The 15,809-nt window shown below is 42.4% G+C and overlaps 1 protein-coding gene across 1 annotated transcript in view; it reads left to right on the top strand.

Moving 5' to 3' along the window:
• Nucleotides 1–15,809, top strand: part of CUBN (cubilin) — a 231,537-nt gene that overhangs the window by 109,022 nt on the left and 106,706 nt on the right. The window contains exon 29 of the mRNA XM_053264705.1: nucleotides 8,986–9,167. Within this exon, the coding sequence (XP_053120680.1) occupies nucleotides 8,986–9,167 (182 nt within the window). The remainder of the gene's footprint in view (nucleotides 1–8,985; nucleotides 9,168–15,809) is intronic.

Raw genomic sequence — 15,809 nt, 5'->3', positions numbered from 1 at the left:
GGTACTATATCAGGCGGCAGCAATATAGGAAGATGCTGAAAGGCATCATTTCATACTGCACGGGAAGAGGCAATGGTAACCCCCTCCCGTATTCTACCAAAGAAAACCACAGTGGTCTGTGGTTGCCAGGAGTCGAAATCGACTTGATGGCACACTTTACCTTACCTTAACCTATATAGAAGGGCTTTCAATAAACAAAGCATTAATATCACGGGACCTTTCAGTACATGTTTGGAAGTTCTCATTCAGATATTCAATATTTGGATTTAAGCAGCTTCATTTCACAATTCTGTCAGGTTTCAAAACTCCAATTTTGAAGATATATCTATATCACTTTTATATAATGTGTGTTTATCATTTCTTCCCCAAAGGGAAGTTCAGCCCCTGTGCAATAATATGATTAGGCTAACATCTGGTTTCAGTTTCCTGTCTTTGATAAGCTGGATGGTAGAAGGTTTTAGCAACCAGAGGGGAAGTGCTGTGGGCAGATGAGCAGATGTTGGAGAATAAGGTGGGCACATGTGATTCACACGAGCTGTGATCAGGACAAGCTTTCCTGGATTAAACCAATCAATCAGATGAGGGATCCACTGAAGCTGGATTAGGCAGAAGGGCAGCTGCTCATCAAGAGCTGGGAGGAGAGCTGGGCTTGTGATTGATAGAGAACATGGATTTCCCTCTCTGCTAAGCAGCGTCCTTGGTTGGGTGACTACATGTGAACACTATGAGATCTTCCTCTTAGTGGACGGGGTCATAGGTTGTGGAAGAGCACTTGCATGTTTGCTTGCAGAAGGTCCCAGGTTCACTTCCTGGCATCTCCTGATAGGGCTGGGAGAGACTCCTGTCTATAACCTTGGAGAGCTGCTGCCAGTTAGTGTACTGAGTGGTGTAAACACTACTGAGCTAGATGGTCTGACTCGGTATAAGGCAGCTTCCTATGTTCCTAAGACTACAAAGTAGTCTTGATGATATGTTGCCTTAACAATGCAGTATCTACTGAACACCTGTTTCTGTGTGGTTGGGGACTTCTTCCACACTGCAGAAGTAACATGGGCAAATGTTGCCAGACTTGCATGGTTCTTTCTTATACCAATATCACACCTGCACTGGAGCTGCTGGCGCTAGCATAGAAGCTCAGGATCGGATTCACCCACACCATAGCCCTCTTCAGATGTTGTTAAACTGGATACCTTTTACCCAGGTACAGGAAGAATGAGGCATGCCAACGGGCTTCATCCCCAGTGCCAACACATTTTGTAGCTATGCCCTCTGCTCTTCCCAGGTACAGTCTGCAGAGGCAAGCACTGGGCCTGAGAAAGAACTCTCCCATGATCTGGAACCCTGGGTGACAGGTGTACTAAATCGCGGGAAGAAAGTCCCTAGGTTCAGTGGTTGTCTTTGCATGCCTCAGGGAGAGGCATGCAGGGAGAGCAAGGGGCGTGGCTATAGAGCATGTCAGTGCTGGGGGGCGTGGCAACCTTGCATGCTCTCATTTCCACTGCACCTGAGTAAAATGTACCCAGGCTTATAACATCTGAAGAGGGGTGTGGTACGGGTGGATTGTATGCTGAGTCTCTGTGCCAGCAGCAGCTCCCATGGAGGTGTAAGAAAGAGTAAACCTACCCAGTTAAATGTACCCAGTCTGAAGAGGACTTGTGTATTTGGCAGTTGCATATGATCCTGCTATAATGCAGAGATGTACTTGCATAGAATCTTTTTTCTTTAATGGATGCCAAGATAAAACAAAAATCAAGCCTAAGAGATGTGCAAGTGGGAGGAGACATTTAGGACTAACCTAGGAGTGTAGTTTTCTGGTATGGTTAAAGGACAGGAAGACTGAACCCTAGAGTTTCTGTGATTAGCATAATCTCTAATGGTTGAGATAATCAACTCTGGATGAGAAGATGACACTAAGCACAGAAACTCTATGGTTCTGGTGTGTGTGTGTGTGTGTGTGCTCTGTGTGTGTGTGCTCTGTGTGTGTGTATAGGATAAGCGGTTGAGGATACCACATTCTTGGGATAAATGGTTTAGACTAAAACCGTATATATAGATTTAGATATAATACACCATCAACTTTCTTAGGATAAATGGTTTAGACTAAAGCCATATATATATATATGGCTTTAAAGTAAAGTTGTGTCCTTGAGTTGGTGTATTTTACCCAAGAGAACCACATGGCTCTGTGGTCGCCAGGAGTCGACACCAACCCAGCAGCACAACTTTATATATGGCTTTAGGCCAAACCATTTATCCCAAGATTTTGATGGTAAGTCAGGAAAATGCATTTAACCTATTCATTTTATATATGGCATTCAGAAAAAGTAAACTGTATATGAATCTGAATTTTTGACAGCACAAGTTTTCCATTGGTTTCATCCTTTTTTGAATTTTAGTAAAACACTTCTTTGTGGCTAACAGGAAGGAGTCAGTAGGAGATGTTTAGTCATAAGTGCCTATTTGCATTGAAACATTCCCAATTTCTTCCGCCCCATATATGTAGCATTATTGCTGCCAGTGTCGTAATGCATTGTCCCTTAGGAATACAACCATACAAGAACACTCATTTTGCTGAGAAGACTGCATCCATTTCCAAAGTCCACTCCATTTATTTCTTGACTGAAAAGTTCTCCTGTATGCCTATTTTAGTTCTGCTGGGCTATAGCTGGCAGGCAAGCTGAGGGAGATGGTTTTGCATACTGTATCTGTATTTAGACAAATTCCAGAGGGATAGTTCTGTTAGTCTGTTACAACAAAAAATCCTGTGGCACATATTTATTTTAGTTTTTGTGGGATAGTTTTGCTCCTTGTCAAGCAAGCTAAATGCCTCAGGAGTCAAACAAATCACTAATGGAATATGTCTGCACATTGAAAAATAACGCTGACGAATTTCAGCATAGGTTTTAATATCCGTATTGCAGGGACAACCAGTCAGTAAGGATAGTGGAGGGGCAGGGGGTGCACCAACCAAAGACGGGAGACTTGCAGCCTCAGGGAAATAACAAGAGACAGCCATTGCCTCCAAGGAGAAGGGAGCTTGCTTTAGCCCCTCCTCCACACTGATGTAACCTCCTGTCTTGCGTGATTGGCCAAAATAGCAGCTAGTCAAGCTGTTCTGGCTTCTGATTGCTTGGGGGGTTCTCTAAGCATCACCCTCGAGAGGAAGAACAAATGCCAAAAAAAAAGTACATAAACTGGTGTATTCCTTTTTTTCTTGCCACTCCATCCTGAACAGGTTGAACACCTCCTCCTATTGTTCACCAGTGCCTCTGTCTGTCCTGTATAGATCCAGTCCAAGAATTGTTTAGAAAGTGGGGTAACCAAAACACCACCCCCACCCCCAAAATAACATTATGACATTGGCCAACATCCAGAAAATGAACTGTGTGCAGAACAAAGTTGTGCTAGCACAAGAGGATGGCTTAGCTGCACTAAAAACAAAGAATAGCAGAACTGCATTTTAGAGCTATAACACTCTTGCACAAAATTTCCCATTAAAACAAATAAGGTGTTCCACAGTTCCACAACTGGTGCACAACAGCAAGTGTGCTTGTAGTTACGCAAGACTAGTCTGAAATGCAAGCTCCAGATTTAGTGCAACTGAGCAATAGCATCGCACTAGAACAATGTCCTCCTGCATGCAGTTCATTGCACTGAATGTCAACCTGTGTTTGAAGGCAATCACACCAGTATTGCAGCTACATACACAAATAAGATGCCTAAGAACGGTATAACTTAAAATACTGGCCAACATGATGCACAGTTTATTTCGGCCGCTCCTTTTCCACTGTTTATGTGCTTCTTTGGTGGCGGAATAGTGTTTGGGGGGATAGCTAAGGTGGCAATCCATCCTATGCCCAATTACCTAGAAGTTAGCCTCAGTGACTATTTATTTATATTCACTACTTATTTCTGAGTACATATACATGAAATTGGACTGTAACTCTAGATAAGGGAGACACAGATTGCTTATGTATTGCTATTTTATGAGATCGTTTCCTTGAATCAAAGTTTTAAATAATGTCCATTTGGCCTTTTGTTAGGCCTTGAAATTGTGCAGTTCATGATTAGATTAGAGTATTTTGGTTTTTTATTCAAGGTTATTGCATATATTCTGTCTCTTAAGACAATAAATATTTTTATAGCCGGATGCAATGGTAAATACATCTATCCATATTTTGAGAGGGCAAAGCTAACAAATAGCGTTTTATCCTCCGAAGCATGTATGTTTATTGTTTCTACTGTGTTTCCTTTTGATAAAGAACTATTTCCTCTCACCTAATGAATAGGAACAGGGAGGGAAATAATATATAAACCAGTTAAAGAATTTTCATGCATTTTGCCAGGACTCAAACTGTGAAAGCAGAGGAAATGTAGGATGAGAGCTATCTTATAGTGTAAAAGATCATTCCCATAATTACTAGTTCTCAGCCAGTGTTTGGAGAGCACCCATATTTTGTTATTACGACTATAGCTATTCTGGGGTCAATTTATATCCAGCTTAAGAATGATCTGAGAAAAGTGTCATTTATTTATTTCTACTTGTAGCTGGACCCACAGCAGGGGTGTAGCTAGGGAAGAGGGGGGCCATGTTCACCCCTCTCCCTTGTGGCCCCTCAGAATGAGGGAGGGGTGGAGCTGGGGGCCCCTCAGGAGCTGGGGTGGGTGGGTAGGTGGGTTCTTTGAATGTATCCACTCAGTTATAGCTACACCTCTGGCCCTCAGTGACATGTTCCTGAAGTCAAAAAGGCCTCTTGTAGGAAGGAGGGAACAGCAAAAATCAGAAGGTACTAGCTTGAACTCTGCAGTCCCTAGCTTAATGCAAATGGCTGACTTCCAGACATTCTGCTGAAATCAAGTAGTCCTTTTGGCGAACTCTTGAGTAATACTATTGAGTAACTTAGCCTGGGTGTCAGCCAGTGCTTCTAATCAGTTCTATTTGTAGAAAATAAATGACCAGCTGAAAATAGTAATGCCAGACAAATTGGGGTGTCTAGAAATGTATTTGTGATTCTGCAGCCAAGGTCTTGCTGGTAGCAGTGGTACTGGTGGCTTAGATGATTTTGCGGGGGCGGGGGGGGGAAGGGTTGCTTGAGTTGATAGTCTTAAATGGATTTTCTTACAGGATTAACTGCAGTTACTAAAAACATGTGAATTATCAGATATGCAGTGTGAAAATAACATCCACTGAGAAGTAGAACTCGGCTTTCATGTCTCAGATGGGCTAACAGCTGGCTTCCCCTTTCCTGCTCTGACTATTAGGAACTGAGCAGAATACACCTCCTCCCAAACACAGCTATTAGTGGTTTCCCTGACCTTTCCTGCCTATAGACACAGTTTCATGCCTGTTTAATGAATCAGGATGGAAAATGGATCTCAAGCAATTCTAGAATCATAGGATCATAGAATTGTATTTATTTTTTTATTTATCTGTCTGTCTATCTATCTATTTATATTTTACATTTATATCCCGCTCTTCCTCCGAGGAGCTAGGAGCAGTGTAAACGGTGATCTTTACCCTCACAACAACCCTGTGAGATAGGTTAGGCTGAGAGATACATGACTGGCCCAGAGTCACCCCGTGAGTTTCATGGTTGAATGGGGATCCGAACTCGGGACTTCCTGGTCCTAGTCCAACACTCTAACCACTATGCTGTGCTGGCTGGAGGCCTTCTTGTTCAACTCCCTGTTCAGAGTGGGAAACTATTAAATCTTGTGTAAAATTTTGCAGAGATAAGAGAGTGGTCATAAAACTTGGAATTAAATTGTTTGACCTTTGTCTCCCAAATGACCATATGTGAAATAAATACCATGAAATAAAGGAAATGATTCATTTTCCCCCTTATGAAAATACCAGCTGCAATTGTTACAAAGAAGTCTGGTATTTATTTCTACATTCATAATGACTCACTGATGTAAAGGGGTGGCATTGCAGGACCTATTTGCATGCTTTTCTCAAAAACATGAGGTGCTTCCATTTTTACCCCATCATGGTTGTGATTGCCTGTCTGGATTAAGACTACATTATTTTGAAGAAAGCAAAAATTTTGGCTAGGCAGTAGGGAAAAAACAGAGGAAGCACACCTGGAATTGGACAAAAATGACTCCACAACTGAAACCTTTTAAGATACTAGAGAACTCCATCTAAAAAATGGCTGACAAGTCCTAAGTATAAATATTTTAAAGATAAATTTAGGCAGAATATAGGCCAGTTCACAAAGAAGCTGTCCGACCCTGCTGCAAACAGGTGCGCAGTGCTTCCATTGTGTTCTGCAAGCCCTGAACCCAGATGACTGAGGAAGCTGCTGGCTCCATCGTTCAAACCGGGAGCTGGAGCCTCCAAGTATTCCACAATGCATTGCAGTCCCAGTCGAGGGGCAGCCCTCATTGCACAAACAGAACCCCTCTGTTTGGCCTCTCTAGTCACAGAACTCTCTGATAAATATGGAGGCTGGCTGCCGGGAGCTGCTTAGAATGGTGCAAACAACCTCACAACCAAACCCTGAGGAAGGACAGCTGATATTTTCCACCTATCTCAGTTAAGACCTGGGTGTAAGAGTTGAGTTCTGTGCATTTGGGTAGGCAGGATGCTCATGGCTCTACACAAGCCTGTATGCATGTGTTTACTGGCTCCTATCCCCCAAAAGGTGGCCATGAGAACAGCCCCTATTTGTATTGAAGTCTCAGCCAAGTTGGCAAGAGCAGTTGACAAGAATATCCGTATGCATATTCCAAAATCAAGGAGAAAAACTGGGGTCCACGGAATGGCATTTCAAATGCTTTTCTACTTCTGTCCTGTTCTAATTGGAACCAGCCCCTGATGAAGCTTCTGGCGAAACAGCTCCATATCCCGGGGTGGCTGTCGTGTGATTTTCCCTGGTGTGCCTTGTCTTTCACCATCTTTTATTACTAGTCATTGCAGAGCAGGTTGCTTACTTCCTTCGTATGAAGGATTCATGATTTGATCTACATGCATCTTCATCACCTCACTGAGTACATTGTTTCCTCTCTTTGGATTTGAGGACTCATCATCTGTACTGCATGAACTTTTCAATTTCTCATTTTTGAAGACATCTCGGACTGTGTTTGGACACCTGCATACACTGGTTTCTCATTTTTTTCATTGTATTTCGTTATTCTACTTGGTACTTTGTTATTGTAGTTTTACATGTATTTTCATATGTGTTATACAGATGTGTTTGATTATTTTGATGTGTGTTGAGAGCTGATTGTTTATACATTCATCATTTTTTACCTTTTTTTGTTCACGGGTCTTGCATTCTCTTCCCTGTTCCAAAATCAAAACAATCCAACAAGTCTTGCCAATGTCTTGCATAAATATCCACACTAGAAGACACCTATTGCAATGTGCAGGGGTTTAATGGCAACTGTTTTATGGTTCCTCAGCAAGAAATTCAATGTGAAAACTGTTTCCTAAATGTAAAAAAAATTAAAAGCCATTGTATTAGAAATATCAGCCAATAAGACTTTTAAAAAATACTCTTGTGTTTGTCACTTCACAGAATTAAACAGTCTTGTGATTGCTTCACCCTGTGGCCAGACTGCACCTTCCCCATCACTTGCTTTGCTACCACCAACTTATGGGGTCTTGGGTGAACCATGATTTGGCCACACAATGAAGCAATAACAGTTTGTCAATTTATCTGGAGTGCAACAGAATGAGTTGGCTGGGCAAATCATTGTTTGACTGTCAGATCTGAGCTTTGGACTAACAGCGTCTTGTCTGCTCCTTTCCTGTGCTTCCATTTCTCTTTGACTTCTTGTTTGGGACAAAGCATAATTTACTGTTACATCTGAATCAGTAAACTATTGTTTGGACTGTACTTGGAAACCCACTTCAAACCATTGTTCAAACCATGTTTGGAGTACAACTGCAATCCATAGGGTTACTTTATACATCATGCAGAACCTTGGTTAAAGATGGGTTCCATGCTATGTCTCTGACCCTCAGGGGCACGTGCTTTCCTCTCCCAGCCCTGCACAAGCATCCGGTTCCTATCTAGGTTAAAATAAACCAATATGAGTCATAACATCCAAAGCGACCAATCTGGGTTTATTCTAGCCTACTTGCTTAAAATATGCTGAGATGTGAACCTAAGTGTGAAGTAAGTTACAGCTCTATTCCTGTTTGAAGGAAGCAGGCTAAAATAAACAGACTAGTTCGTTTGGACATTACATTTAACCTAGATAAGAAGTGGGCGCTTGTACAGGGATGGGGAGGGAGTGTGCACTCCTGAGGGCAGAGATGTCATGTGGAGTCTGGCTATAATCAAGGTTTTGCTTAACATCTGAGCCTGTCCATAGTATGTTCATTTAGACAAACTATGAGCCCTTTCTCACAATCCCGGAGAAAAGGCTCCGCCTTGCAGGGGAAGAAGCCTTAAAATGCTTACCTCTCCTGCAGACGATCTGTGTCATCTGGCTGGGCAAGTGAATTGCTCACCCAGAAGTTTGCCAGCTCCTACTGGCATCCAGGAAGTTTGAGGGCTGGGAGGCCCACATGAGTGTGCGGTGCATTATGGGGAGCTTCCCAACACAGGCCGGGAGGCTGCTCATGTGTAGGTGCTACACAGAGACGCACGGCACCGACACACGATCAGGTAGCCGGGGTAAGAGCATGTTCACACCCTTAACCCTGGCTAACAGTGGCTCCAGGTGATTTTCACACACAGGCTGGATTTCCTTAGCCCAGTTTTGCCTGCATATGTGATTAGCCCTTATCATTTACCAGAACAAAGAGGTCAGGGAAAGAATCAGAGTGTGTTTGCCTGAGGACCGCCAAAGCATGGTCTGGCAAATACCTGTGAATTGGCACATTGAGTCAACCCTCATTTCATAATGCTGAAAGTTGTTATGAATCAACCCTAATTCTATGTTTCAAAAATACTGATAGTGTAAACTTATTTCCACTTGAAAGATTATTATTTTTTCCACCATACTTATCTAGGCTTCCTATTTTTTCAGGATGCGGTGGGGAGCTCTCTGGGACTTCTGGATCTTTCCATAGCCTTGGATACCCAGACAAATACCCACCCAACAGGGAATGCCACTGGTTTATTCACACAGCCCCTGGTAGTAGCATTCAACTCACCATTGTGGAATTTGATGTTGAGTACCATCCAAGTTGCAACTATGATGTTTTGGAGGTAGGTGCCTTTGGTTTTGGTACTCTAAACTATGCAAGCTGTGCATGTTTCCTTCTGGATGCACTAAAACACATTATTTTCAGTAACCAGGAAAGAAAGGTTCCATCTGGCTCAGAACTACTTATTTAATTTCAGTGTGCAATATGCTATAGTGAGTTTGCTTGCTCTTACTATAGTGCCCTGCAGACCATGGTTTTCTGCAGATTAAGCCTTGCATACAGTTCTAATGTACTGGGCCGAGTAAGAGGAAGTCCCAGTCTGGAGAGTTTACAGTGTAAGAAGTTTTTTGGGAAATGAGGGGGAAACCTTTTCACTGGGTGATCATGGAGGGAACTCTGTGAAGCTTGAAAGCTTACATCTTATTACACACACAAAACCTGGTCCAATACAAAGGCATCTTTTTACCATCTTTATGGTTTATTGGGAACAATGGCTGACATCCAGAGCAGCATACTGTGGCTGCAAATACTTTCTGGATCTTACTCACACTCCTGAAGTATTCTGTTAGAGCACACACATGGTTTGCCTTGACCCTCAACAACACGTTTCTGCTCTAACAGAGCACTTCCACAGCACAGGTGAGCACCAGAAATTATTTTTACTCTTGTGCAAAAGTGCTTCAGTGATTGTGTGCACCAGTGCAGGAACTAGTAGGGCTTCTTTCTAGTGGGTGTTAGGAGCACCTACAAAACACGAAGTCAGCCAGAGTTCTGTGTCAAACCAGTACAGCAAATGCCAAGAAAGAACTTGGATGCAGAATTTGGGGCCATGTTTTCCTTGGCAAAGATATTTAAGGATTCCGAAATAAAAATAATTTTTTTAAACCACAGCAACAAGTGGGGCTCCTTGAGACCTTATCAAAACAGCATGGGTTGGAGGATGGAGGGCACAGAGGCCATGCCAAGCCAAGACTATGAGCAGGGGCAGGTTTGGGTAGTACATTTATCTAGAAGCAGATAGACAAGATATCTCAGAGGAGCCAAGAGAATGCAGAACAGCAGTGGAACCTGATGAGAAAGAATAGCCTGGACAGGCATAAGGCCTAGTGTGAAGCGCACTTATTAAACAACTGTAAGGCTGAACATGGAGTGTAATTACACCAGAGGGTGTTTTCCTTGACTTTGCATGATTCTTTCTAGATGGTTGAAAACTGGTAATAAAAAGACCAATTTTTTTCTATAAGAGTTGAGATTGTTCTTACTGTTCCACTGATTAGACATCACATGTGCCTAATATGATACACAAACACTGATCATTCTAAGAGATGCCCTTATCTTAGAGGAAACAGAGGATGTTAATAAGCTACTATCAGAAGACATATTCTCACAATCTGGGTTTTTCCTGCTGTGATCTTGCAGGACTTCGTTCTAGTACAATGTACATTTAGTACATTGTTTTATTACAATATTCTAGTACTTAACACAATGAAACTTCTGTTTTGGGAAACTTTTAACAGAATGATGTTAGTCCTCAAACTATTTTTATTTTATTGCAGCTGCCTTTTAATGGTTTGAAACTAGAACTTTCCATCTGAATTTTTTTTTCATTGGCTAACAACCAGAGCAACAGACTGAGAATACAGCAGGACCTCTATTCCTGCAGCCAGAGACTTCCTGAGCAGTGGCGTGTGCAGGCAGCGGGAGGGGCAACAATCTTCACTTATCTGCCAAGCCTCATGTGGCCCTCAGGGAGATATTTATAGGTGGCACAGAGCACTTCTGGAGCCTGGGGTGATCAGCAAAAACCACTCCTCCTGCACATGCATGCTCTGTTGCTTGGGGAGGCTCTGGCTGTGGTTCATTGCTTTGGATGTCAGCCACTATGTTTTAGCAGGAATATTTTGAAAGCTTAAATGTAATTAAAATTCACATTCATATCCATAATATAGTGAAAGGTGGATTTATTAGCAATGAATGAGCAGCCTTTTCCTTCCAGTACAGCTTCTTTCTATTACTCCTCTTCCCTCTTCTGCAACTCCCTCTTCTTCTGACTCTTGTTTCCAGGGCCCGCCATGTTGCTGTGCCCCTTGCCTCCCTTTCTCTGTCTCTTCTCCTTTCCTATCCCTGAGATGCATATGCTGTGCTAGACAAGTGTTATGCCATGGTCAGGCAAGCAGAGTAGTTAAAATTCACACACTCGAGTACATTTACATGGATCCAGAGAGCAGCAACAAGTATTGTATCTGCTGGTATCTGGCTGCTGAACATCACTGCAGAACAAATACCTTTGCTAGTTTCAAACTGGAACAAGAGCTTTATTATTTATTATTATTTATTTACACAGTCAGACAGGTGTTATTGACTGGTTTGTTTTATCCAGACATAGAGTCCTTCCCAAGGACCTGGGATGCCAGGATTTTATTGTCAATTGTTATAGATATCGTCACAGAATATAGGCTGTTCCCAGTAAAGCTGCTTTTTGTAATTGGCTGGTGGTGATTTCTGTGGCCCCTATGGTGTTGAGGTGCTCTTCAAGGTTTTTTGGAACTGCACCCAGGGCGCCAGTTACCACTGGGATTATTCTGGTCTTTTTCTGCCACAGCCTTTCAATTTCAATTTGTATATCTTTGTATTTGGTGATTTTTTCTATTTCTTTTTCTTCTATTTTGCTATCCCCTGGTATTGCTATGTCGATTATTTTAACTTGTTTTTCTTTCTTCTCGACTACAGTTATATCTGGTGTATTGTATTATTATTGTTATTGTTATTGCTGCTGCTGCTATTATGACTCCTAATGTTGTGCTAGTTGAAGTACAATAAAAGAAGTTCCTGCTTAGCACCTACAGTTTTATACTTTAAACGAGCAAAATAAACATCAATGGTAATTCATCAAGTGATAGCATGGTAGGAAAGAGATTATAAGAAGCCAGACTCAAGTAGATTAAAGGAGTGATCACGGGCGGGGGTGGGGGGGGATGAGGTTTCCTGTTTAAGAAGCTTACAGATAAAACAGCAGAGAGAGAAACTATAGTAATTATAGTAGCAGAAGCAGATGGAGAGCCAGTCTCGTGGATGCAAGCATGAATTGTCACATTTGCTAAGCAGAGTTCACCTTGGTTTGCATTTCGATGGGTGACTACATATGAGCACTGTCTGCTGTAAGTTATTCTTCATGGGGAATGGGACTGTAGCTCAGTAGAAGAGCATCTGCTTGCATGCGGAAGGTCCCAGGTTCAATCTGTGGCATCTCCAGGTAGGCCAGAGAAAGACTTCTTTCTGAAACCTTGGAGAGCCGCTGCCAGTCAGTAGATACCATTGAAATAAATAGACCAATGGTCAGACTCATTATAAGGCAGCTTCCTATGTGAGGAGTCACTGGAGGGCTTTGGAGATACAGGCTTACCTCACTATCCATGGACTCACCATTCGTGGTTTCACGTATCCGCAGTTGGGTAATGGACACCCGACTTTGGCATATGCTAAAAAAATCTGGCCAAAAAGGGGTTAATTCAGTGTATCTGCAGGTCAGGGGTGGCTGGAAATGACCTTGGAGGTCATTTCCAGTCACCATTTTGAGTGTGGGAGCCATTTTATGACTCATTTCTGTTTTGTTTTGTTTTTATGGGTATTTTCAGCCAAATTTGGGGGACTTTTGCACTAGCCTTGGACTCCTGGTGGCCTGCGGAGCACAGTAGGGCACTTGATTTGGCCTACTTTTGCATTTTGGGGGGATTATTCATATATTGTGGCAAATGGTGGATCCAAAACTTCAACTTCAAAAATTTGCCTAGGAATGCAAAGAGATCAGGTGGTACTTTATGGTACTGATTGCATACATTTCTCAAAGATATCCTTTGCACTAATGATAAAGAATTGTTTAATCCAAGCCTACAAACAAGTGTATAAAACTGTGTATCAAGGTTTGATTCAAAGTTAGTTTGGATCAGGTCCCTACCAGAACATAGAGCCAGCAGGCATGAAACAAGAATTGCTCAAAGATAGGAGGCCTCTCGGTCAAGAGGTAACAAATAACAAAGCCAATAATATGGGGCCTCTCAAGAATGTAAGATGGGAGGCCCATCACCGAGAAGATACAAATGCCAGAACCTGCCAGGAGGTAGATAACATAGGTATGCATTAACCAAATCCCTCACTTAGCAAAAAGGAACCTACTGGCACCAGATATCTATTGCCTGAACCTGGTCTAATCTTCTTTGGATCAGAGAGACGCCCCATTCTCTGTCAAACTTGATGGAAGGATGAACACAAGTGGCTGAATCAAACAAGAGGGCCTGGTTCCAGAGGATTTCCCCCGCAACACAAATATATAATGGATGGCCAAACTTCAAAGTAGCCCTGAGAAACTCAGGGCTACTTTGAAGTTTGGCCATCCATTATATATTTGTGTTGCAGGAAAAATCCTCTGGAACCAGGCCCTCTTGTTTGATTCAGCCCCTTGCGTTCATCCTCCCAGTAATGGGGGGCTGGTAGGGGGGCAAGCCACTTGACTGGGTGGCATCTGCCCACCTATGCCCCCCTCTGGAGCCACCATCATATTTATTTTTAATGTAATTTGCTTTGAGAACTTTTTAAATTGAAAAGTGGCATATAAATATTATTATTAATAATTAATATTGATATTAAATATATTAATCATTATTTATTATATTCAGTTTTCCACTTATAATAATAATGATAATAATAAATAATTTATATAGTAATTAATTAGAAAATTGAACTGATTTTTACTTATTTGGTTCAATTTTCATTCATCATGAAACAAATCCTGTGGGGTCCTATGGTGATATGGGACATTTGGTTTATTCAGGCCTCCTCCTTTTGCGCAACAAAAAGGAGTGGGGTGGGGGGCTTAACTGGTAGCATAGCAAAGTGATAGGCTTTGCAAAAAATGTTAACATGTGTAAAGGAGCACTGGAGAATCTTCTGGTGGCTGCCATTTTCCCCCTACTATTCATGGACATTGTTTGAAACTGGAACATTGTGGGGAAAATATAACGCTTACCAAGAGAAGCTCTGACTCTCCTTTATACTTTAAAAATGACTTTTGAAATGTCTGTGGCTCTACAAGATATAATCCCCATCGTGAAGATGGAAGGGGAGGGTCATCTGAGACAAATATGAGCTTAATGAATGAAGGATGTTAATGGTACTGCTCCTGGGCAAATACCCCTAACTACTTTTGGGCGTGTGTGGGGAACAAGCTAGCATGAATGGAGCAGTCCACCTTCAAATAAATTTGTGAATAAATTTCAGACTCAGAAAGAACTGAGAGAATTGAAAGTTCAGAAATAGAATCAGTTTTAGGGGTACATGAAATGAAGTTTTGATGAAGAGGCAACACCGTATTTAACTAGCAAAACTAACAAGACTAATAAAGGCTCATGAAGAGGCTCATGAAGAGGTTTTTTAGCTTGAGATCTGAATTAAGTCCGCTCAAGGCTGATCAGGGAACGGTCTTCAAGAACAGCTTTGGATTTTAAAGAAAGCAAGAACGAAGGTGAGCAAGAGGTTTTGGAGCAGAGATTAGTGATACCTACAGTAAGTCCGGGTGGGGTATATGGACACTTGTAGCTCAACCGATGTCGAGGGACCTCTCTTCTTTGGGACAGGCAGGAAGGCAAAAGGCAGAAACGGGGACCTAAGCGCAAAACAAGGGTCCAGGAACCAGGCAAAATCCAAAGGGGATAGGATCTCGAGAAACCAGTATCTCATAGCCAAACACGCTGTGCAGATTGGGATTGGGAAAAGGGCCAATCTGGAGGCAACAAGTGGAATGTGAGCGAAAATCAAGGCAAGACAAGATGGAATGGCCAATGCCCAAACGTATGAACATGCAACTGGCAAATCCAAGGAAGAGAGAGACTAATTGATTGTGACTTGACTAGAAATAGACAGCATCTTACCCTGAGGCAGAATGCTGACCACACCTTTCTGCTGACAAAGGTGACAATAGGGATAGATAAAGGAGTACATCCTTGTTCCTGTTCAGCTTTGCTGGATGTGCTCTTTCATCACAATAGGTGAACGGGTTTGAGAAACCTGTGTGGGGTAGAATGAAATGAAGGCTTCAGAGCTTATCTCATGTTTTTAGAAAACCTTGGTAGTGACTAGGAATGCTTTAACAAACTTGTTTCCTATGCCCCAAGCCAGCCATTCGCATTTTGTTAGAGAGGGAGATGAGCTTGTTGCCTCTTATCTGTCCCTTCCAGCAAAGATGATAAGTTTGAACTGATCCGATTTGCCAACATAGAGGAGAGTATTTGGCTAGTTCTTTAGAAGAATAGCACTTCATTAACTCATGTCTACTCCGGCTTCCCCACCTGAAAGGCAATCAGGGAGGCAAGCACAGGGATAGTCCTCCTGCAGTTTTGATTTAAACTTGACTTAGAGCCACTTTTTCCCAGGCTACATGCCAGGTGACATACCCCAGAGTTAGCTCATGTGAACCAAATGATGAGCCCATTATCCCGTAAACATGGGGTAGGGCATATTCAGAATGTTCTTGTGGGGGTTGTACCTAGGTATGGCCTCTAGGGGTGTGCACGGAACCAGATGGCCCAGTTCAGTTTGAGTCCAGACCAGACTCGAACCTGACTGGCCAAGTCCGATCTGGCCCCCCATCAACCGCGCCCCCCCCCCAGTCTGGTGAGCTCTGGACACGTTCATGATTTTTAAAAAATTT

Source organism: Hemicordylus capensis, chromosome 6 (assembly GCF_027244095.1).
Source record: "Hemicordylus capensis ecotype Gifberg chromosome 6, rHemCap1.1.pri, whole genome shotgun sequence".
NCBI classification, from domain to species: domain Eukaryota; kingdom Metazoa; phylum Chordata; class Lepidosauria; order Squamata; family Cordylidae; genus Hemicordylus; species Hemicordylus capensis.
The sequence above is the reverse complement of the archived record's forward strand: the minus strand, read 5'-3'. Positions and strand labels throughout refer to the sequence as shown.